Source organism: Drosophila ficusphila, unplaced genomic scaffold (genome assembly GCF_018152265.1).
Source record: "Drosophila ficusphila isolate 14025-0441.05 unplaced genomic scaffold, ASM1815226v1 contig_286, whole genome shotgun sequence".
Lineage (NCBI taxonomy): Eukaryota > Metazoa > Arthropoda > Insecta > Diptera > Drosophilidae > Drosophila > Drosophila ficusphila.
The window spans coordinates 4086563-4107797 of NW_025064189.1; the positions used below are offsets into that span (position 1 = coordinate 4086563).

A 21235-nucleotide genomic window follows, 5' to 3' on the forward strand; every position below is an offset into this window, starting at 1 on the left:
GCGATATGGAAGCATTAACCAGAACCGAGAACTCCAACTGAATGGCGGCGATTGTTAGTGGAGGTTTCCCTTTTCCCGTTTCCCGTTTCCCATTTCTCGTTGCCTTTTTCCAATTCGATTTCTAGCTAACGACGACTACCCAACAGCTGATCAAAGAACGTATCTCTTTCGCTATCATTCGCAGGTAAAATGTACGCGGTAATTGGCCGGCGGCACGGCAAAATTCTCTCCGGTGATTTGACCCAAGGCAGCGGCAACTTCGCGGTCACCTGTCTGCTGCCGGTGATCGAGTCGTTCAACTTCGCCCAGGAGATGCGAAAGCAGACATCTGGCCTGGCCTGTCCCCAGCTCATGTTCAGTCACTGGGAGGTGAGTACTGTACAGTGAAACTAGAAGAGTTGAATTACTAAAATCTGTTGAGATTCAGAAAGGTTGGTCCTTGGGCAAAAAGCAACTTAATCCAAAATTCGGATTAATACTTCGAAAACAATTATCTTGTTTACCTCAAATTAAGTTATATGTTAATTAAAATATATTATTTTCGTAGCTCAAAGAACAATTTTTTAAACCAATGGTCTGTCCTCTATTAATTAATATTCTTTAAAAACCATAAAGAAAGAGTCTTTGTGTAGAATGTAGTGCAATGAAGTGCATTACTTTTCAAGGATATTGTTTGCATTTTTTATTTTCTTTAGCTTATATTGTTTACCGACTGGTTAGATCATGAAATCTTACCTAGAAATTTGTTTTTCTGTGAGTTATACTGTTTTCAGAATGAGGCTAAAAAGTAAATAAATCATTCGTATTATTTTACTTTTTACACGTACATAGAAAGTTGTTCTTTCTACATTTGCTTACAAAAATTAGTCACAATAAACCCAGTCATACAGATTGGCTCAGATCAGATAAAAGAAAATATTATTTTGGTTTTTTTTTTCTGTTCTAGTAAAGCTTGTTCTTATCTACGAACCTTTTCAATTTTAGCCAGAAGAAGATTGCTTTTTGAAGTTCTTAAGAATGATTGATTCTAGATCATTTTAAAGTAAAGTTATAGAACGTAGTTAGTAATTTTTTGTTAGGGAAGGCCGACTGTATCTGGCAGAGATTGCTGGAGCAGCTGTTGCCGCTGATGGGGCACAAGTGCAGCGCCTGTCCGACCATATGCCATGTGCGTGCCTCACTGTACTCCCCCAATTCCCGTGCCCCATCCGCAGCTCCTTCGTCTGCCCAAGACTCTCGCTGGCAGTCTGTGGTCAATAAAAATCTCAGCTTACGCTGACTCTGGGCCTTCTGTTACCTTCTGTTGAAGTCTTATAAGCAAAACCACAGCCAGCAGCAGTAGCAACATGGCAGCAGCAACATCAGCGGCAGCAGCAGCAACGGCAACAGCAGCAACATGGCAACAGCAGCAGCAAAGGCAGCAAAAGCAGCAACAGTTGGACTGAAAGTTATATGGTCCATTTGAAGCTGCAGCTGTGTGCCATTCGAGGTAACCCAAAGCCCCAAACCAGACCCAGACCCTCTCTCTTCCAGTCGCCTCCTTTCTCCATCGCATTCTGACCTTGTCGTGGGCCACAATTAACAGTCAAGTTGATGGTTTTTCCCTTCGGTTTTATGCTTTTGGCTAAAAACGGATGGGACAAGATCAGCGGATGAGCTAAGCTCGTCCAAAAATATTAATAAAGTTTGCACAACCAACAAAATTGTGGATTTTTACTAAAGAAAATGCTTTAATCAACTAATATTAAATGTATGTCTCTCTTAGTTGTATAGGAAATATGGATATTAAATTAACATAATAGGTAATGCCAAAATCATTAAAGATTTTAGCATTAAGTTTATCTTACGAATAAGAAATATAAAAGGATAAAAAAAGAAGTTCATTTCTGATATGTAAAGATCCAATTTTTTTAATGATTTTTTTTAAGACTCACAACTTTTTCAAATATTTAGTGTAGATTTAATTAGTTTTGTCGCCTGTACAAAAAATATTTTTGATGTGCGTGCATTTTGCGTTGGTATTAGTTTCTCTATCGGTGTGTTTATACTAGTGTTGGTCATATCGCCCAACCAATCGATAACAACAAGTTTTTGTATAATGACTTCCGGCGATTTTCTATTTCTCGGCTCAAGTTTTGCCGGCGACGGAGATATTGTTGCTTCGTATAATTTCTTACGCATTTCCAACGCCAGACAGCAGGAAAAGTGGAAAAGGGGCGGAAAATGGGAGGGGAGTCAGATTGCACGGAAAAAAAAAACAAGTTTGCTGCAAGACAACATTGTAAAACCCATTAAAAGGCATATTTAAATTTAAGCTTCTGAAAATTAAGAGAAATGAAAAAGTGTTAACTTAACTTCTTGAAAATTGAATCAAAAGTATTTCTTAGATATCATAATATATTTAATAGACCTATTCTCTTAATTCTCTTTTGGTTCATAAATTTACTTTTAATAAATTTAAAAAGAACTTCTCTCTGTGCTTGAATTAAGTCCATATTACAACTTCTATCTGCGTGGATATCTAAACTGAAACTAGTTTAGCCAGGACAAGTGAAAAAGTATCTGATAGATATTCGATTCGATTACGATTTCAACCATTATTCTGGGCAATGCTGAAGTGAAAACAATTAGGATTTCAAATAACCTTTCGCCCGAGCAATTAAAACTGTTGGCTTCAGCACTTTGTCCACGCCCACATGTTTTGCCCAGTGGCCTTCTCCCCGCCCCCTTTTCGGACCCAACCCCTCCCTATTTATTTGTTTTTTCCTTCGTTTTTTTAAACCCTACCTGCCAGGTGAGTGGGCCGGGCTCTCAGCCGTGGGCGCAGTTGTCACGTGCCCATAATAACAACGAAGGCGTCAACTTCACTCGAGTGGCCAACTTCTGGTTTGGGCCAAAACGGGTGAACGGGTAAAAAGGGCTTAAAAGTGGGTGGGGTGGGGGTGGGGGTTTGGGGAGTCGTGTTCCCAAAAAGCCATTTCCATTTCTTGCCGCATCATGGCCCACAATAAGTTCGTTAAGCATCTGCATCGTCGGATCAGCAGATCAGCAGCCGCAAGAAATCATCATTGAGGATGACCTTTTAACGTGGAAGCTGCCGAGTTGAGCTGCAAGTTGCAGGCAGACTTCCAGCTGAAACAGAAACCAAAGACAACAAAAACTAATTTTCAGTTTTCATATATCATAATTTTTCTTGTTATTGCCGTTGCTCTTTCACTTCACGTAGCAGCATTAAGTCGGCTGACAGGAGCTAAAGAATGTGGCCTACAGTGCGTTTAATTTAAGATATGCGGATATAAAAGGTTTCTAATTAAAGGTAAATAACATTTAAAATTAATTTTATTTTTTTTTTTTCAATTACTAACTCATTTGTGCATTTTTAAATTATATTTTCATTAGAGTTCCATTTTTATTTGTGGTACATATTTAATGGTTAATATGTTTCAATGCTTAAACATAACACAGCGTTGTTTGTGATTATCATTTGAATTAAAAATCTTTGTTAAAGCGTAAAAAAAACTTATTATAGCTAAGAAAAGATTAAACTATATCTTGAGTATTTTCTAGATTCTAGGCAGCTCATTTAAAGATTTTTTTGTTTTAAAGTTCACTTATCATAGGCGTTTTATAAACATAAAATATCTTTCTGTATTCAGACGCTAATATTTGATACTATACCAACTATATATCATTTTGTTAAAGGAAATACAGGATTATGCTCAACAATCACACAACCTCTTGCCTTACAGTAATGAAACGCACTGTTTAACCGACAAATATCTCTTGGTCGGGTGGCTACTGTCTTGCGCGCTTTTGTTATTATTTAATTTTGTGCTTCCTTTTGTTTTGCCCCAAACTCCACCTCCCCGCTGGCTGCAACACTCGTCTCATCTCTTCTGGCCACTTGATGAACCCGAAGATTGTTATTATGATTACGTGTATGTGCTGGAGACAGAGGGACGGGGCAGGAAGAGGGTCAAGACCTGCAGCCTACCAAAAAAACAAAAAAAAAAAAAAAAAGAATAAAAATAACATAACAACTTTGGCTACTGGTCTTACTTTCGACCCGCTCTGCTCCGTGTTTTTTTTTTATTTTTTTTTCTTCTCGTCCGGAGTGTTGCATATGATTTGGTTCTGGTTGTTGTTGGTGTTGCTGGTTGTTGGTTGTTCGTTGTTGTTGTTCCTGCTGGTTGTCGCGCTTTGCATGCAAGACCTCAGCTCTGGAACTCTGGAACTACTTCAAAAGCATAACAGCCACGGCCACAACAAACTGTGAGCAAAGAACCAAGACAAATAACAAATAATCTGATAACTCGTTTTGTATACCTGCCACAGTCTGCCCCCCACCAAAGGGAAAGTCTACGGTGGAGACAGTCGATGGCAGGAGTGTGGAGAGAGGACTTGGAGCTGGAGGCGGGGTTTTAAGGGAGCAGAAGAGGGGGTGTGGTTCGCCCGAAGGAGGAGGGGGAGAGCATGGCAGTGCCCTAAAGTCTGCCTGGTGCGAATAAACACACACACATAAACACACTTGCCGAAAAATATTTACAACATAAACAAAGGAAACTATTTAATTAAATTTACCCGAAATAAGATGGATGTACATTTTCTACTATTTTTTAAAATTTTAAAAATAACGATAGGAATAAAATCTTAAATCTTTATAAAATGTAATATGATATTTTTTTTGTAGTAAAAATATTAGGACAAATATATAATATTTCATCATGTTCTAAGCATGTAAAATATTTAATTCGAATATGTAAAATGTAAAATATAATATTTATTGGATTCAATCGTTTAATTCTCACTTATATTTTTTGATTAACGTTAAATGAATTGTGTAGCTTCAAATATTAGATAACCATTTTTCTATAAAGAACATTTCTTAATTTGTAAAAAAGTATTTATTCTACAAAATAAAATCATTTACATAATTGTAATTAGGAAAGCAAACTATCTTTTTTCCTGTGCAGGGATATATCCATGCCAAGGCAAGTGTTTATCCAAGTGGCCAAAGGATTGTTGTTGCTCTCGTTGCTGCTGTTGTTGTTGTTGTTGCTGTTGTTGTTCTTAAGTGGAACGTGGTTTGCATTGTCCGCTCGCTGGCTGTCAAAATGACGCTCATCGTGGTCCGTCCGTCGTCCGGCGACCGTTGGCTGTTGTCCGTTGGTTTTTTTGTCCGTTCGCTGGAGACTTTTACTGGCCGAGGCCCCCAAGTCTCTCGAATCAACTCAACTCGACTCGAATCGAGTTATATTCTTTGGGCCCGGTCTCTTTCACAGTCTTTTTCAGCCAGTTTCTGGCGCGCGATAATAATCTCAACTTCGTCTTGGTCGCGGACGGACTGGCGGACAAACAGACTGGCGGACAAACGGACAAACGGACAGACGGACGGCAGCGTATTTCGGTAGCTGCCGCGTAAATTACCTGCATACAAACCGCGCGCGGTCGGACAGGTAAACACACACTTACTCACACACACAGAACACCACAGCACACCACTCATAAGCACACACAGATACCGAACACGTGTGTGCAAAGAGAGTTGGAGATACAGATACAGAGCGATATACCATATAATATAGTGCCGTACCGAGTGAGTGTGTTGATGTCACGTCGTTTAGTTTTGGATTTTTGTTTTGGTTTTCGCGGCTGCTTCAATATTTTTCTTAATATTTCATCCTCAAGATGCGAGAACGGTCGTTGTGGAGGTGATTTCCCCCGGAGTGGGTGATTATGGTGGAATAGAGTCTTGGGTTTGCCTTGTAATCTGGAGCGTGGTGGTGCATTAGTGAGGATGGTTATCCACCTTATTTGGAGGTTCTTTTTCCAGCAGGACACTGGCAAAAAGGCTATATATATATATATGCCAAGCTCATGTGTACTTGATTATCTACCTTGATCCCTTTAATATAAATTATGAAATATATGAATGTTTAAAAAGCCAATTTATTTCATTAATTAAGAGGTTTGGTTATACTGAAGTCACATTTATAAGTTCTTGCCTCTGCTCTTCTTACTCTATTTTATATGAAATTTATTTCTTTTTAGTTTTAACCATAGAAAAAAAGTATTTTAATTGTTATTCTTTTAAAGCTTTTATTCATATAAAATTATTTAGAAAAAAAAAAAAACAATCTAATTCTAGAGCCAATTAAATTTTTAGCATAGATTAATATTTTTCGTAGCATGTTGCTAAATTCTTATCAGATTATCCTTGAATCCTTTATATTTAAGAAAAATCCCCAGTTTTTTAGCAGTGTACTTATCTGCCTGCTGGTGGCTGGCTGCTCATTTGTCTGGCCCGACTCAGACGCAAGTTCTGCGCACTTCTGGAGCACTTTAGCTGCCACAGGGTCTCCTCCGTTTTCTGTCCGAGATTTGGAGTGGGAATCTCGGGAATGGGGATGAGAATGGGAATGGGAATGAGAATGAGGACCGAGAAGGAGGAGACCGATGGAAAGATGGGATGCTGCTGCGCATGCGCAGAACCATTTGCAAAAGGATGGCAGACTCGCTTTTGCGTTTCTTCTCTGTTGTGACAGGGATTGCGAACTGAGAACTGCGAACTGCGAGCTGCCAACTGGGATTGCCTTACCTTGTCGAGGACTACTGCTTGGCTCCCTTTAGTGCCCCCATTGTTCCCCTCGATCCCCGCGATCCCCTTGGCCACTTGGCGTTGTTGGCTGTTGTTAAACAAGCGAAACTTTGTGCCCGATAATGATCTACATGGGATTGCTGAGATGTTCGAGGGCCCGCAGTTTAGCGTAGTGCGAACAGATGGCCCAGAACACGCACTGGCAAAAAAAAAAAAAAAAAAACATTACAGAATCGGTTATTTAATCTAATTTGCCACACTTATAAAAGAGTTTGTTGTCCTGGAATTTAAGTACTTATGTTTATACCACCCAAACTATTAATATTTACCATATTATTAAGCCCAGTGAAATCCTGTTAATTCTTTGAAGAACCAAAAACTTCTCAATATTATATTAGGTACATATTGTTTTTTGTAATTATTATGATTTTTTCACTGTGCCAAGAAAAGTTTCTTGCTGACTAAAGGCCAACGCCTTAGCATCTCAATCAGTTTTCGAGCAAGCTCGCTCATTGATGAGGGAATTCATAAGGAGTAGAGCCGAAATTCTGGAGTGGGAGAGCTGAGTTTTTCCAGCGAACCGCTCGACACCCGCCCGCTGAGACTCGAGAGTCCTTGCAGGAAGAAAATAAAAAAAAAAAGAAGAAGGAAAACAAAACAATGCAGATCTCACACCAGAGATTCTCAAGTGGTTCGCCTCGCAGGAGGCAATCATCAATCAAGCGCAGGGGAACGCTCTTCACGCCATTGAGGAAGTGGCCCGTTCTCCGGTTCCCCGGAATGGTACTGCGTATCCTGCGTATCACGTAACGCGCAATGCGTGTCCCTGCGTCCTTTGAAAGTCATTAAGCGTTCGAGTCCTTTGTCGCAGCCTCTCGAACACAAACAATGAAGATGTGAAAATGCACGCTTTCCCTGCCGACGGGACAAAAGGGCTCCTGGCCCTTAAAGGCCCGAAAAAACCCATTCCGAAAACCCAACCCATCGAAATATACTCGTTTGTAACCCATAGCAAATCCAATTCAATCCAGTGCGAGGCGCAGGCGCATAGACACAGCGACGCCTTCGATTCTTTGTCCTGTCTCAAGTGCCCAAATGATTTCGTGGAATTTACACCCTGCGTCTGCTCATTGCTCACTGCTTACAGGTGATTGATATCGATCCCTTCTGGCTGCCCACAACCGAGGAGGAGCTGATGCACTTCGGCGAGAAGGCCGACTCCGCCAACCGGGCCAAGGTCTACATGGACAGTGTCCGCCGAAGGAAGGGACTCTTCGTGGACGAGCAGGTGGTGGAGCACGCCGAGAAGCAGCGCACCCTCTCCAAGAACAAGTGATTCTCTGGCGATTCATTCGGGTAAGATTTTTACTTCTTTTTATGTACTTAAGGATTTAAAACAGAATTATTGTAGATGAAAAGTATGGTGGTTAAGATGATGGATAGTTACCTAAAAATGCACAGTGACAAACTAAAGAATTTTCGCTTGATTTTAATTAATTTTTTGTAATTTTATCCTAACATCTTTCAAGATATCTTTTGTTTAATCTAGTGTAGGATTACTAGTAAATTTACTTTTTAGTTTTTACATGTGGCAAGTAAAAAGGTGTAAAATTAATGTACAGATTCAAAAGTCAACAATACGAAAATATATAAAATTAAATGATTTATGAAAATTTATATTTTATTACATTATATTTTTTAATTGTCACATCAACAATTTCTAAATATTTGCAAGACATAAAATTATTAATGATTTAAAATGGCTTTAATACTTACTAGCCAAATGTTCAATGCAGAATGTTTAAAAATTAGACAATAGTTGATTTACTGAAAGGTATAAAAATATCTCTGTTTTTATTAGAAAATCTTGTTTTGATGGGATTTTAAATCTCCTATGCAGCAGCTGCCATTTATGCCTTATGTCTTTTTGTATAGGAATCATAAAATGTGAATTGTATTGTTTAATTTTGGTCAGCGGTTGCCTTTAACTGGGGAACAGGCTCCTTTTGGCCAATAAGGCCGCTCTCATTCTCGGGAACTTCCGGAACGGCAAGTGAGTTCTTGCCCAAAACCACGTGAATACAACTGGCATAAAAATGAAAATTAAATAAATAAAAATATATATAGATATATACCGATCACATACAGTATCATTACAAAGACGGCCATCTGGGTGGCAATAGTTAGCATAAAGACGTTTCCTCCGTAATTATTACTTTTGGTGGCCCGATAAAGTTGCGAATAGCAAACTCCACTGATAAAGGGAACTGCATTATCGCAAACCGAGAGCAGGGCAAAAACCTTTCCCCTCTCCGATGTGGGCACAATTTTCGAGGTCATGGCCCGGATCATGGGCCCCACAATTGGCCCCAAACTGCAGACCACGGCTCCCGCGTAAAGTAGATCCGTATTGGTGGCGAAATAGAAAAACAATCGGGCTATTGAATGGGCCCAAGTGCCAATAAAGATGATGGTCTGCAATAAATTGGGAATTTAAATTATGAGAGGGCCACAAAAATAGAACCACTTATAGAGGATTATGTCATTTCTTTTCGAGTCATTGAAGTTTTAAGTTAAAGATTCAACTCAAAATCATATCGATTTATCTGGCTGGATGAAAATGTTAATGCGGCATGATGTTTAGCTTTTGAAATAGTATTTTGAAGTTAAAATTGGATTTTAGAAACCTTTAAGTATGCATGTTTGGTTTAGTAAGGTCTTATCTGTCCGAAAAATTAAATTTAATTTTTTTAAAAATTTTATTTTAAATTTAAAATAAAACGCGAACTCTTCGGGAATTTTTGCGGAACAGTTGTAGGTTAGTACTTACTGTATCCCTCCATCCTAGGACCTTATTCATTAGGGGCACAGCCAACAGCATGGCAATCACGTAGGCCGACGACTTGAAGGTTTTGAAGTTGCTGTACGCACTCACATCCCAGTCGAACTTGTCTAAGGTGTACATGTACAGGTACTGCCCCTCGTCCCGCTGGAAGGTGTAGAGGGCCATGCTGACCAGCAGGATAATGAGGAAGCTGCGCCGGTGTCCCTTCCGGGACTTTACTAGCACCGCCAGCGAGTCCTTCACGTGCTGCTTGTCGAAGAAGTCGCCCCAGAATCCACAGCACCCGAGTTCCCTCAGCGAACGCTGCTTCGGAGTCGTTTGCCACTGAAAGTTTGATTGGGAATATTAGGGGATTAGCCACTTGTTAATATATGTGACTATACACATTAATTATGAAAATTATAAATGAAATATATTACTCTATTCTGTTAAAAAAAATCAGGAGAATTCGTTTAACGGGCAATACTTTTTGCCAAGTAGAAATTGTCTTAAAAGTTTTTACTGGATTCGTTTGACTGGTTTTGTTTTTCAAAATTTACTTTGACTTTGAGTCATAATTTCTGTAATAGTTATAAGTTAAATAAAATTTTTTTTCTATCTTAAACATATTAAGAAATATTGTAAGTATAAGTAGTATTGTACACCCAAAAGATTTTCAAAGCCTTTTAGGAACAGGACCTAGAACCCTTCGAAACTCACCTTGAGGGCGCACAGGCTGTAGATGATGGCCAGGGCGATCAGGGAGGCGTTAACGGTGAACATGTCCGCGTAGGACTGATCGAAGACATTATAGAAGAGGTGGGAGCCCAAGGCCACGCCCAGGGGCATGGCACTGAGGTAGACGACGTCCAGGATGGTCACCCGGATGGTTCGCTGCTGCAGCGTGGAAATATCCGAGATGTAGGCGAAGCAGGAGGCAAAAATGGCCACATCCGCACCGGTCAAAGCCGATGGCAGAGTGGCAGAGTAGATGATGTTCTGCACCGGCCACGTGGGCATCCTGGCATTGACCACCACCATCGAGGAGTAGACGAACTTGCCCACCAGTCCCATCAGCAGTGGCAACTTTCGGCCACGACGATCGGAAAAGGATCCCAAAAACAGGGCCAAAATAATTGGGAATATGTGCGCTGATATGTTCTCCCACTGGAGGAACCAGGCGTTGGTCAACAGCGACTGGTCCTTGAACTCCTTGTTCTCCGGCTTGTTGAGATTCCGGCAGATCTCCTCCGTGAAGTTGTTGTTCACCCGACAGGACTTGTACAGGAAGAAGTTCTGCTCCACCACCGAGGTGATCATGAAGGCGAACATGTACAGGAACATAGTGGGCTCCACGGATATCGACTTGACCACGTGCCACGCCCACTGGCAAACGGTGCGTCCCGCCCCTTCGTCCCGCTGTTCCAAAACATTGCCATCAGCACTGTTTTCGCTAGTCCGACTGTTTCGTCTTTCTGCCGCTGTTTCGGAGAGAGCCTGAAAGAATGCAATGCGTTTGGGATCTTTGTACTCCGAATTTCTTCAAGCTGGCAATGCCACAGGTTTTGAGAGAGAATGCCTGATTCGAATTTCTGAAACAAGTTTTAGACCAATAGGTACACTGCCACGGGTATTTTAGATTTTTCATTTCAATTGCTCAGTTGTGTAAAATAATATAGGCGGTTGGAATTTACTGCGAAGCTTATTATTATATTAGTATTTGTATTCATTTAATTCTTTATTTTTTTTTTTTAATTATTAAAAAAAAAGGATATTTACAAGTCACCATTCCAATTTTTTTTATCACCACATGTTGGCACATTTATTAGCGAGTAAACAACGTGATAAGCAACTTCTCTTGTTACATTTTAGGAATGAATTATTTACGTATTTATTTCCATTCTTGAGAACCAAGAGACACCGAGACTAAAATCAATACCGGCAACTATGCACAACAAACAAAATATTCAAGGTCACTCGGCATGTCTGCCTTGTTTTCTTTTAAGATCCGCTCATTTTGCTCAACGTTTTTTTGTTTGGCATCGTCGCGAAATACGTAATCATTCAGCGAATCGCGCTGGTCGAATTTACGTGATTTATTTAATTGCGATAAATTAGAACTGATTGCTTTATAGTTTTTTTTTTTTAATTTAGCTTGCTCACTTCGTGTTTGTTAAATTTACCGCGACTCAAATAAAAACAAACTATTTAGCGGTAGGAGAATCGAACAAAATACTCACCTCTGCGGCGCTCATTTTTACTCTGCGCACTCAGTCGCTCTCCCGCGTGGATAAATAGTGTTGTTTTGCTTAATTGGAGGGGTTGGTTTCGAAGCTTTTATGCTCTCGCGCGGTTTTTACCGCATAGCTTTCGAAATTCAAAATGTAACGGTCCTGTGCAGCTTATCAATTGATTATTTTGTACAATGTTTGCATAGCGATTCGTTTATTTAATATACGATTGTTATGCAAATTTGCCTAAAGATTACACTTTTAACCTTAAGTGTGGGATATAATGGTTTTTGCAAAATTGCTTTTCTGTATATTTTAAGACAAGATAATTTACCAGAACAAATCCAGCAGTGGCGTTTCCAAGTTAATTAAACAAAAAAAATATTTTTCGTTTCTATTAAGCGGATATGTATATTTTTTTTTTTTTTTTATCAACCTGACTAATTAGCTACACGTGCTTTCAACTATTTTAATTGTGGTATTGCGAATTTTTTCCGGATTTTCCAATCATTCTTATCGAACCGCACGTAACTCTCACTTTCAAGATGAAAGACAGATAACTGACGATAGCGCGTTGTGAAATTTAATTATAGAGCAATTAAGTTTGGATTTACAACACCGCCTGCCATTTGGAGCGATAACTGTAGTCAGCCGTCGATAAATTTGCAATGTTTACAATAGGTAATCTGATTCACTGCGCGCAGTAATCAACATTTTGGCTGTAGAACCTGCTGCCGTTGCCCTTTGTTTGGGAATTGAATTTCAAATCATTACGCTGCACTTGTTTTCCACTAATATTGAGTTACACAGATAATATTTCGAACCGCTCGGATGCGACTTATCCGCTGTATAACTCGCCGGCGACTGAGAGCCCTGAAAACAGTTTTGCCCTATTAAAAAACGGCTTATCAGCCGGAAAGCTGATATTGAGCGGTTTTGATTAAAGTCAAACAGTAATTCTGATTAGTTTCTCTTTATTTATTTGAGTATACAGTGGGATTTTCCTTTTCCATTTATAACTACCCTTTAATTTTCTCTTTTGCAGACATTAAGCCAGTTTTCTAAAAAAAGCGCAAAAATTATGCGGAGGAATGACAAATATTTTATATTTGTATAACAATATATTTTTTAACAAATATTTTTTTTTTTAATTTGTTTGTGTAAAATTGTGTAAAAATAAAATAAATAGATAACTAGATAATTAATGTCTTTATGTTTAAAACATGTGATTTATATTTGAAAAGTTATGGACTTGCAATTAGGGAATTTTGGAACATTTTTACCAAACCCAATTTCTGAAAATTATGAAAGGGGTTGCATCAAAGAAATTTAAAAAAAAATTAGTAAATGATAATTAATTTATTCTTTATTTTAACCTTATTTTAGGTAATGGTTGTGGATAAGAGCAGACGAAAGGCCACCGTGAACTGGTCCCTAAAATCATCCGGGAAATCCACATGGCATCAGCCGAGGCTGCGAACATGGACACAGCGTTGGATTCTAAATTTAAAAATAGTTAATTGACTAGATTCCCATATAATAATTTACAGTAGAAACCTACATATGTAAAATAAAAATGTAAAATACAATTTTTAGACTTTTACATTTTCACTAAAATTTGAAGCATACTTTTGGGGGCATTTGGAAATTTTTTAATAGCTAGTGAAAAATATTGCCACTAAAATTTGAAGCATACTTTTGGGGGCAGTTGCGAAATTTTAAGAGCAGCCACTTTCTATTGCATTCTGTTCGCCTGGTACTTCAAAATATGTTTGGCCCAAAAATTGTGTCTTGTGACCAAGTAAGAAATTCGAAGATTAGCATCCTTCTATAGATTTATGTTCGCCTGGTACTTCCAAATCCCAAAAAAAAAATAAAAAACCTGATATATAAATAATATTATTTATTTATTACATATTTTTGTGCTCATACAATTACCCTATTATTTAATAATTCCTTCTTAAATAATACATTGTGCTTATACAATTACCTTATTATTCTATATATCCTTGAATAACTGAGTTCCTTAAATTAAATTCAGTAGGCATTAATAAAAAACATGGTTTATAAACATATGTACACGTATTGTGTAAGAATTACCAGACATTTATTTCTGAATCAATTTGTCGGTTCCCTTTGTGCGAAAACGGTTAGCAAAACAGAGACGAGGATTGGCTCCCATCTGGTTGTTGCTCGTTGGTTGATGGCTTTCCCGCGGCAGTGGCGCTTTTCCCGCTGGCTTGGAAAATGCTTGGATGACTCTGACTATGCAGGGCTTCCCGCTGGATTGGTGGGTTGGTGGGCTGGTCTGGACTCCGTTTTCCGCTGGCAATGGTAACCGGAGCCGTCGACTAAGTCCGCTGCTTCCCGAGCGGTCGGTAAACTGCAAGACGATCGAGTGCCGCTGCCAGGGCCACCCTAAAGATTGTGGACCCCAACTGCCAAGTTTGCCTTATTTGCATTGCTGTGTGCTGAGCACCACAGTAGTCATTGGTTGGGAGAACCTGGAAATAGAAATAGAATTCAATATATGAATAATTAGTTCTAAAAATCCCTCTGATTTAAATTGGTATAATGTTGTTTCGCTTCTGTTTAAAATTTAAACCACTTTTTTCACAATTTGAACTTATAAGTATATTAACAAATGTTTCCTTTGAAAGCTTTTAAAATGGTTATTTTTATTATTTTGTTATCATACATTTTTAACAATCCTTTTTGGAAGTATAAACTGTATAATCAAATGTTCCCTTTGGAGCTCAATAAATTTTATTTTTAAGCAAACCCTTTTTGTATATATTTGTAACTAAAAATATTGTATTTATAATATATGCAAATCCCAAGTGCATGCCATCCAATACTTACTGTATCTGTCTATCTTATTGTCAGCTTGGCTGTGACAACTTCTCAGCCGCGTTAAGGTGGTTAGTTGGTGCCCAGCTGTGGCACGCTTCGGTTCAGAGAATAGAGCAGAGTCCCCAGCCGTGGGATCCGAGTGAAAAAACAGAGATATAATGTCAGACTCAGATGGCAATGTCAGGCTGATCGATGTGGAGGCGCCAGAGCCACCGGTCGCGGAGCAGCACGAACTGCAAATGGTGCCCGTGGGCACGACCATCGAGGTGCCCAGTTTGGACAGCACTCCCAAACTCTCGAAAAGGAACAGCTCGGAGCGGAGTCTGCCCCTCAGGAGCTACAGCAAGTGGTCGCCCACGGAGCAGGGAGCCACTCTGGTTTGGAGGGATCTCTGCGTTTATACCAATGTGGGGGGATCTGGTCAGCGAATGAAGCGGATCATCAACAACTCCACGGGGGCCATTCAACCGGGCACTCTGATGGCTTTAATGGGCTCGAGGTAAGCGGCTGCAGAAATCGATATGGCCAGAGATCAGGTGCACTCGAGCACGATGACCAAAAATGTGCTAACTGTGTCAAGATGTCTAGTTTGTGACACTTAAAGTAGAGATAAGTAGAGATTCCAAATCGTAAAACTTCATCTCCCCATTCACAGTGGCTCTGGGAAAACAACGCTGATGTCGACGCTCGCCTTTCGACAGCCGGGTAAGTTGTACCGCCGAGTAGTTCCCGATAAGATTATCAGATTAGACTGATCCCCATTATCTCCGGCGCTCCATTTACCTTGGGATCTGCGCTGCAGCCGGCACTGTGGTTCAAGGCGACATTCTGATAAACGGCCGGCGCATCGGACCCTTCATGCACCGCATCAGCGGCTACGTCTACCAGGATGACCTTTTCCTCGGATCGCTCACCGTGCTCGAGCACCTCAACTTTATGGTGAGCTCTTGGTGGGAAAGCACCTAGAATTCTCTCTTTTAATCTGTGGGGGAGGGGGAAACTTTAACGAGCAGCAGTTGCACGGTTGAATTATCTTTTAAAATGCTTAAGACGGAAATTTAAGCTGTCTGCAAGCATATCTAAAAAAAAAAGAAATCCACACCTAGGAACTTAAAGAGAATAATTTTCTTTAAATGTGGAAAATTGAAAGTTAAACTACAAAGTTTATAAACTCTGAACCAAACCAACTTTAAAAGGGTTGATGCATTAAGGTTAAATGTTAAGGAATTACGTTTTGGACAGCTTAAAGCTAATTTAATATATGGTATATTAAAAGGTGAATACTGAAAGTGCCCTTGATTGATGATTGATTGAGCTCCGATTAAAAAATAATACATTATTAAAACAAAATTTGATTTAATTATTTTAAATATTTTGTTCGTTTTAAAATGATTAAGAAGTAGCACAGATTTTTACTTTTAAAAAGTATTTAACTACTCTGAAACCTGAGAGGCGAAAGTATTTACTATTTATCGAACCGATTTATTTATAATATGTTATGTTTTTCTTACCTTTTTCAGGCCCATCTTCGCCTGGATCGTCGTGTTTCCAAGGAGGAGCGTCGCCTGATCATCAACGATCTGCTGGAGCGGACAGGACTCCTTTCGGCGGCTCAAACGCGGATTGGCAGCGGCGACGACAAGAAGGTTCTTTCGGGGGGAGAACGCAAGCGATTGGCCTTCGCCGTGGAGCTGCTCAACAATCCGGTGATCCTGTTCTGCGATGAACCCACCACGGGACTGGACTCCTTCAGTGCCCAGCAGCTGGTGGCCACGTTGTATGAGTTGGCCCAAAAAGGAACCACTATTTTGTGCACCATCCACCAGCCGAGTTCGCAGCTCTTCGACAATTTCAACAATGTAATGTTGCTGGCCGATGGAAGAGTTGCCTTCACGGGATCTCCACAGCATGCTCTTAGCTTCTTTGCCAATCACGGATACTTCTGCCCGGAGGCCTACAATCCGGCGGATTTCCTTATAGGAGTCCTAGCCACAGATCCTGGTTATGAACAGGCCTCCCAGAGATCGGCGCAACATCTGTGTGATCAGTTTGCTGTGAGTTCGGCGGCCAAACAGCGGGATATGCTGGTTAATTTAGAGATCCACATGGCCCAGTCGGGCAACTTCCCCTTCGACACGGAGGTGGAATCCTTTAGAGGTGTGGTCTGGTACAAGAGGTTCTACGTGGTTTGGTTGAGGGCATCGCTTACCCTTCTGAGGGATCCCACAATCCAGTGGATGCGGTTCATCCAGAAGATCGCCATGGCATTCATCATTGGAGCCTGTTTCGCCGGGACGACGGAACCTTCGCAACTTGGAGTGCAGGCGGTGCAGGGAGCCCTGTTCATCATGATCTCGGAGAACACCTACCATCCCATGTACTCCGTGCTCAACCTTTTTCCACAGGGATTTCCCCTCTTCATGCGGGAAACACGATCCGGATTGTACTCCACTTGGCAATATTATGCAGCGAATATTCTGGCTTTGGTAAGTATTAAATTGTTTTATAAACATTTTAATTATAAGATAATCCTATATAAGTAAGAAGTTTTATATTCTTTTTACAAGATATGTTTACGATAAGAAATAATTTTTTTGTACAATAATTTATTTGCTTATCCTGGATAAACTAGTTTTTATATTTTATAAAAAATTTATTATAAATTTTTACCATAGGTTAAAACTTTGTTGATTTTATTGTTTTCAAAATATTACACGTAGAGTTTTACTCTTATTTATTTAAACATTAAATCTATTTTAAGTTACCAGAATATGGCTGCGAATAATCTGCATTGCAAACAGCTAATTACTCGACCTTAAATTTTGTGACATAATTTGGCGCCATTCCTAAATTTGTTTTACTTTTTTTAACTCACGTTTATTTTATTATTCATCTTTTAACAGCTTCCTGGAATGATAATAGAGCCCCTGATATTCGTCATAATCTGCTATTGGCTGACGGGTCTGAGGTCCACGTTCTACGCCTTCGGAGTGACTGCCATGTGCGTGGTGCTGGTGATGAATGTGGCCACCGCCTGCGGTTGCTTCTTTTCCACAGCCTTCAATTCGGTTCCACTGGCCATGGCTTACTTGGTTCCACTGGATTATATATTCATGATCACCTCGGGTATTTTTATACAAGTGAAGTGAGTTATACTTAAGCTACCTTAATATAATTATTTCATTAAAGGGTTTTTCATTTAAAGCTCCTTACCAGTGGCATTTTGGTGGACGCAGTTCCTTTCTTGGATGCTGTATGCCAATGAGGCAATGACCATTGCTCAGTGGTCAGGAGTGCAGAATATAAGTGAGTGGGAAATAAATGATGTATAAAGTATATAAATATATTTATTTCTATATTTTATTAGCCTGCTTCCAGGAGAGTGCCGACTTGCCCTGTTTCCACACGGGTCAGGATGTCCTGGACAAATACAGCTTCAACGAGAGCAACGTCTACAGGAATTTACTGGCCATGGTCGGTCTCTATTTTGGCTTCCATTTATTGGGTTACTACTGTCTTTGGCGACGGGCAAGAAAGCTGTGAGAGCTCTCGATTCCGAGGGCTGTAAATATAATTACCACCAAGCTACGAATTCATCCAATAAATAATTACTAGACCATTCAAATTTATAGCGCCATTTATTAACACATTTGTTTTATTACTTTTCTGGTTGACTGCACAACGAAACATTTACATTGAGTGGGTTTATCTTTGTCCTTATCAACTGGAAACTGAACACCAAAGCTAATCAACATCGAGTTCAATACATATAGTATGCTTACATATAAACTGTATAGGATACTTCACATTCGATTAAATTAGAGTTCGTAGGCATATTCAAAGTGGCCGAGAGGCGTTCGTAAAATTGCGAGTTAAAACTAAGTAACAAAAGGTTATAAAATAATTTATGCATCTTTTCATCTTCTTCATAGAAATCACAGCGAGAATTTTGTTTGTTTTTCTTTGGTTTTTTCGTTTCGTGTTTGCATAACATATGTTGCACCTATTTTAATATTTTATTTATATTTAGTGTTGATGCTTTCAGCAACATTGAGACATACAGACATTGAAACACATTTAACGTTACATATAAACGATACTGTTTTAACACTCAACGTTACTCGTATTTGATACCCATTTTTCATTTAAACTTATTTGCTAGTAAATATCGTTAGTGCAACAACTTAAAATAGTTTTCTTGTTGCTCTTCAATTGACAGATTTTGGTTTTAGTTAGGAAAGAGAACCAGCTTTGGACAGTCAGGAAAGGATAAATATCCTATTTATTTTTCCATTAAGAAAGTCCATAAGCTGGTATGAAAAATTTAGTTAGAGGAATGCAATCGATATCTTTGGTAACGACTTTTCTTTGGGAAAAGGTAATATTAACTGCTAAAAATATAATCTAAATAATGGTAACTCACTATATGTATAACATAAATACAATTTATATGGCTCTTGATAACTTAAAAATCGTTTTAAGAACTTAGTTGTTCAACTGCATTCCCTAACAATTTGTAAATACTTGCTAGTTTTTCAGATGATGAACATTAAATTCGATTTCTTTGCACACTTATTCCGTTTAAATTTACACTCTACTGCAAACACACACATAGGAACCTTACACACCTACACTCCTTTCGCAGGACATTCTTCCAACTCAACTTACAACCTATCGAATGCCTAAATGATCTAATATGATTTATTTTGGTACCCAGTTGAAGTGCAAGACGTTGCTTTCGTACTTTAGTTTTGAGTGTGATATGGAAATTACTTTGTTTTCGGTGCCCTGAAACGCCAACTGAGGAACATGTAAAGCTACAGTAAATGCGAGATCTCATGGATGTTGGGAAAAGCTATGGGTACCGTCGAACTTCTGCAGCAGGACATTTCTTAAAAGGAATATTTATAAAGTATAAAATTATGTTGATAAAAAAACGGAGGTTTTTATTTTAATAAATTTCACAGAATTATTTTAATTAAAAATGTTGTAACCTTTCATATATTTTGCTTTTTTATAAGTCAAATTAATTAATATTTCTAAATTGTTCGAGTATAAAAAAGACCTTTTTCTTTAAACATTTTCAACTGCAAGTATTTAAGCATATTTTAAAATTCGTATTAATGGTTAAATTTTGGTATTTACCTTTTAAAGAATCATTTTTATTTTGTTATTGTTTTTAAGGGTTTCTCTGTAGTCTCAATAAATTGTATCTCCAACCAAAGAAGTTCGACTTTAATGAATGTTGGCAAGCCCAATCAATCTGCTATTCTATATTATTTCCTTGTATCCCTAACCACTTACCAATTACCACTTACCCTTACCATTACCATTACAATAACCTTTAACCTTGCCTTTAGTGCTACGTATTGTACATATTTACACGGCTGCCTAGGCATCCCTTACGTGCTGACATCCTGCAGGAGTCCTGCCCGCGGGCTGCTCCCCCTCCCCCCCGATCCCAGACCGGGAACAGATCCATTGGAGCTGCTGATGAGCACCATGCTCCGGCTGTTGGGCAGAACGAACACCTCCGTGGTCAGCTGGCCAATGGGACTCATCGACTGCGAGGTCTTGATGGGACTGCGATTGGGTTCCAGCGAAGCTGTCCGGGGTTGCCAGTCCTGCGAGGAGGTCTCTGTGGAGGATTGCCCGGCCACGGAGCCACCGCCACTCTCCAGGGTTCCCGGCGCCGTCTGCGTGGAACTCTGGCTCTCATTGGAGAGCAATCGAGTGGTGGTCGCTGTGGTGAAACTGGCTGCAATGGTGGTCACCGAACGGCGTTTTTTTGGCTGCGCCGAGGAGTTCGAGGAGCCGGAGGAGGAGGAGTACGGGGTGGCCGTGGTGGTCACCGTCTCCGTCACATTGAAGCTCACGATGGTGTCTCTTTTCCGGAGAGTTGTAGTGGTGGAACTACCGCCTTCACCTCGCAGATTCTGCTGCTGTTTGTTGCTCAAATCGGAGAGACTTATGTTGTTCTTCAGCAGGATCTCCAGATTCTCAATGGAGTCCTTCAGTCCGCTCTTCTCATCCCTGGCTATCTCATCTTTCAGATCCGCCACCAGAGTTCTTGGCGGAGCAGTGGGCGTGGCCAGGGATTTGCTGCCTCCCCCGCACTCCGAGCAACTATCCGTGGGATTCGGATTGGGATTGCCACTTCGCAGGATGGCGGGCAATGCGCCAATGGTGACCACACTGGAGCTGTTGGAAATGCTGGGCGTGATGCCCGTGGAGCTGCTCACCGTGGTTCCGAAGGAGGAGGATATGTTGTGCTGCCGGCAGAGGGACTTCCTCCGCTGCGCCGTCAGATTCTGCATATTGGAGTTCATATCGATGTCAGGGGAGGGCAAAAGGTCATCATCCTCCTGCTCGAGGTGAACCTCCTTCGCCTGATCCTTCTGCTTCTCCGTTTCACCAGTTAACTTCTCCGGTTCCTTGGTTAAAGGTAAAGTCTTGGGAGGTTCGATCTCAATCTTGGCCAGATCCTCCTTTGCTTCAATGGGTTTTTTACCCTTCAGGAAGTAGGTGATCATGGAACCCTTTCCCTTCACATCCACACTTCCTCTACAGGTGAGCTCAAAGCCACGCCCCTCGAGAATCTGCTGCATCTCCTGTGTCACCTGTACAGGTGGCAAAAAAAAGAAGGAAGGGTGTAGGGAAAAAGGGAAAGCGATAACATAAATTCCGGCTGACAAGTTCAATGGCTGACTGAATGCACAAAAAGCTGGC

At 40.1% G+C, this 21235-nt stretch overlaps 4 protein-coding genes across 13 annotated transcripts in view; 2 read left to right on the plus strand and 2 right to left on the minus strand.

Annotated features, from left to right (window-relative positions):
- LOC108089375 (elongation factor-like GTPase 1) overlaps positions 1-13242 on the plus strand; it is an 81649-nt gene extending 68407 nt beyond the window's left edge. Inside the window, exons 4-6 of one of the 3 annotated variants that reach the window (XM_017187553.1) lie at positions 185-369; positions 7746-7954; positions 13040-13242. In XM_017187553.1, coding sequence (XP_017043042.1) covers positions 185-369; positions 7746-7934 — 374 coding nt within the window. In that variant the 3' untranslated portion in view covers positions 7935-7954; positions 13040-13242. Of the gene's footprint in view, positions 1-184; positions 370-7745; positions 7955-8009; positions 8328-13039 lie in introns of those variants that run through there. The other 2 variants (XM_017187554.2, XM_017187555.1) reach the window with 2 other exon arrangements.
- On the minus strand, positions 8422-12505 carry LOC108089379 (proton-coupled folate transporter). 5 transcript variants are annotated; one of them, XM_017187561.2, is made up of 6 exons: positions 11988-12505; positions 11663-11815; positions 10143-10919; positions 9429-9767; positions 8745-9073; positions 8422-8683 (listed from the first exon to the last, which is right to left on the minus strand). In XM_017187561.2, the coding sequence occupies exons 2-6, from the start codon at positions 11675-11677 to the stop codon at positions 8560-8562; spliced, it is 1584 nt and encodes a 527-aa protein (XP_017043050.1). In that variant the 5' UTR covers positions 11678-11815; positions 11988-12505; the 3' UTR covers positions 8422-8559. The 5 variants fall into 5 exon arrangements, with proteins under 5 accessions (XP_017043050.1, XP_017043049.1, XP_017043051.1 ...); XM_017187560.2 differs by having other exon boundaries at positions 11663-11919; XM_017187562.2 differs by having other exon boundaries at positions 12428-12446.
- A 1352-nt stretch (positions 13243-14594) lies between the features above and the next one.
- Positions 14595-18131, plus strand: LOC108089378 (protein scarlet). Its single transcript, XM_017187558.2, has 7 exons — positions 14595-15005; positions 15162-15211; positions 15309-15445; positions 16027-16992; positions 17410-17651; positions 17712-17812; positions 17874-18131. The coding sequence occupies exons 1-7, from the start codon at positions 14665-14667 to the stop codon at positions 18047-18049; spliced, it is 2013 nt and encodes a 670-aa protein (XP_017043047.1). The 5' UTR covers positions 14595-14664; the 3' UTR covers positions 18050-18131.
- The window catches only part of LOC108089374 (adenylate cyclase type 5), a 43312-nt gene continuing 40202 nt past the window's right edge, over positions 18126-21235 (minus strand). For all 4 annotated transcript variants that reach the window (XM_017187552.2, XM_017187551.2, XM_017187550.2 and 1 more), the window contains one exon: positions 18126-21126. In XM_017187552.2, the coding sequence (XP_017043041.2) occupies positions 19909-21126 (1218 nt within the window). In that variant the 3' untranslated portion in view covers positions 18126-19908. The remainder of the gene's footprint in view (positions 21127-21235) is intronic.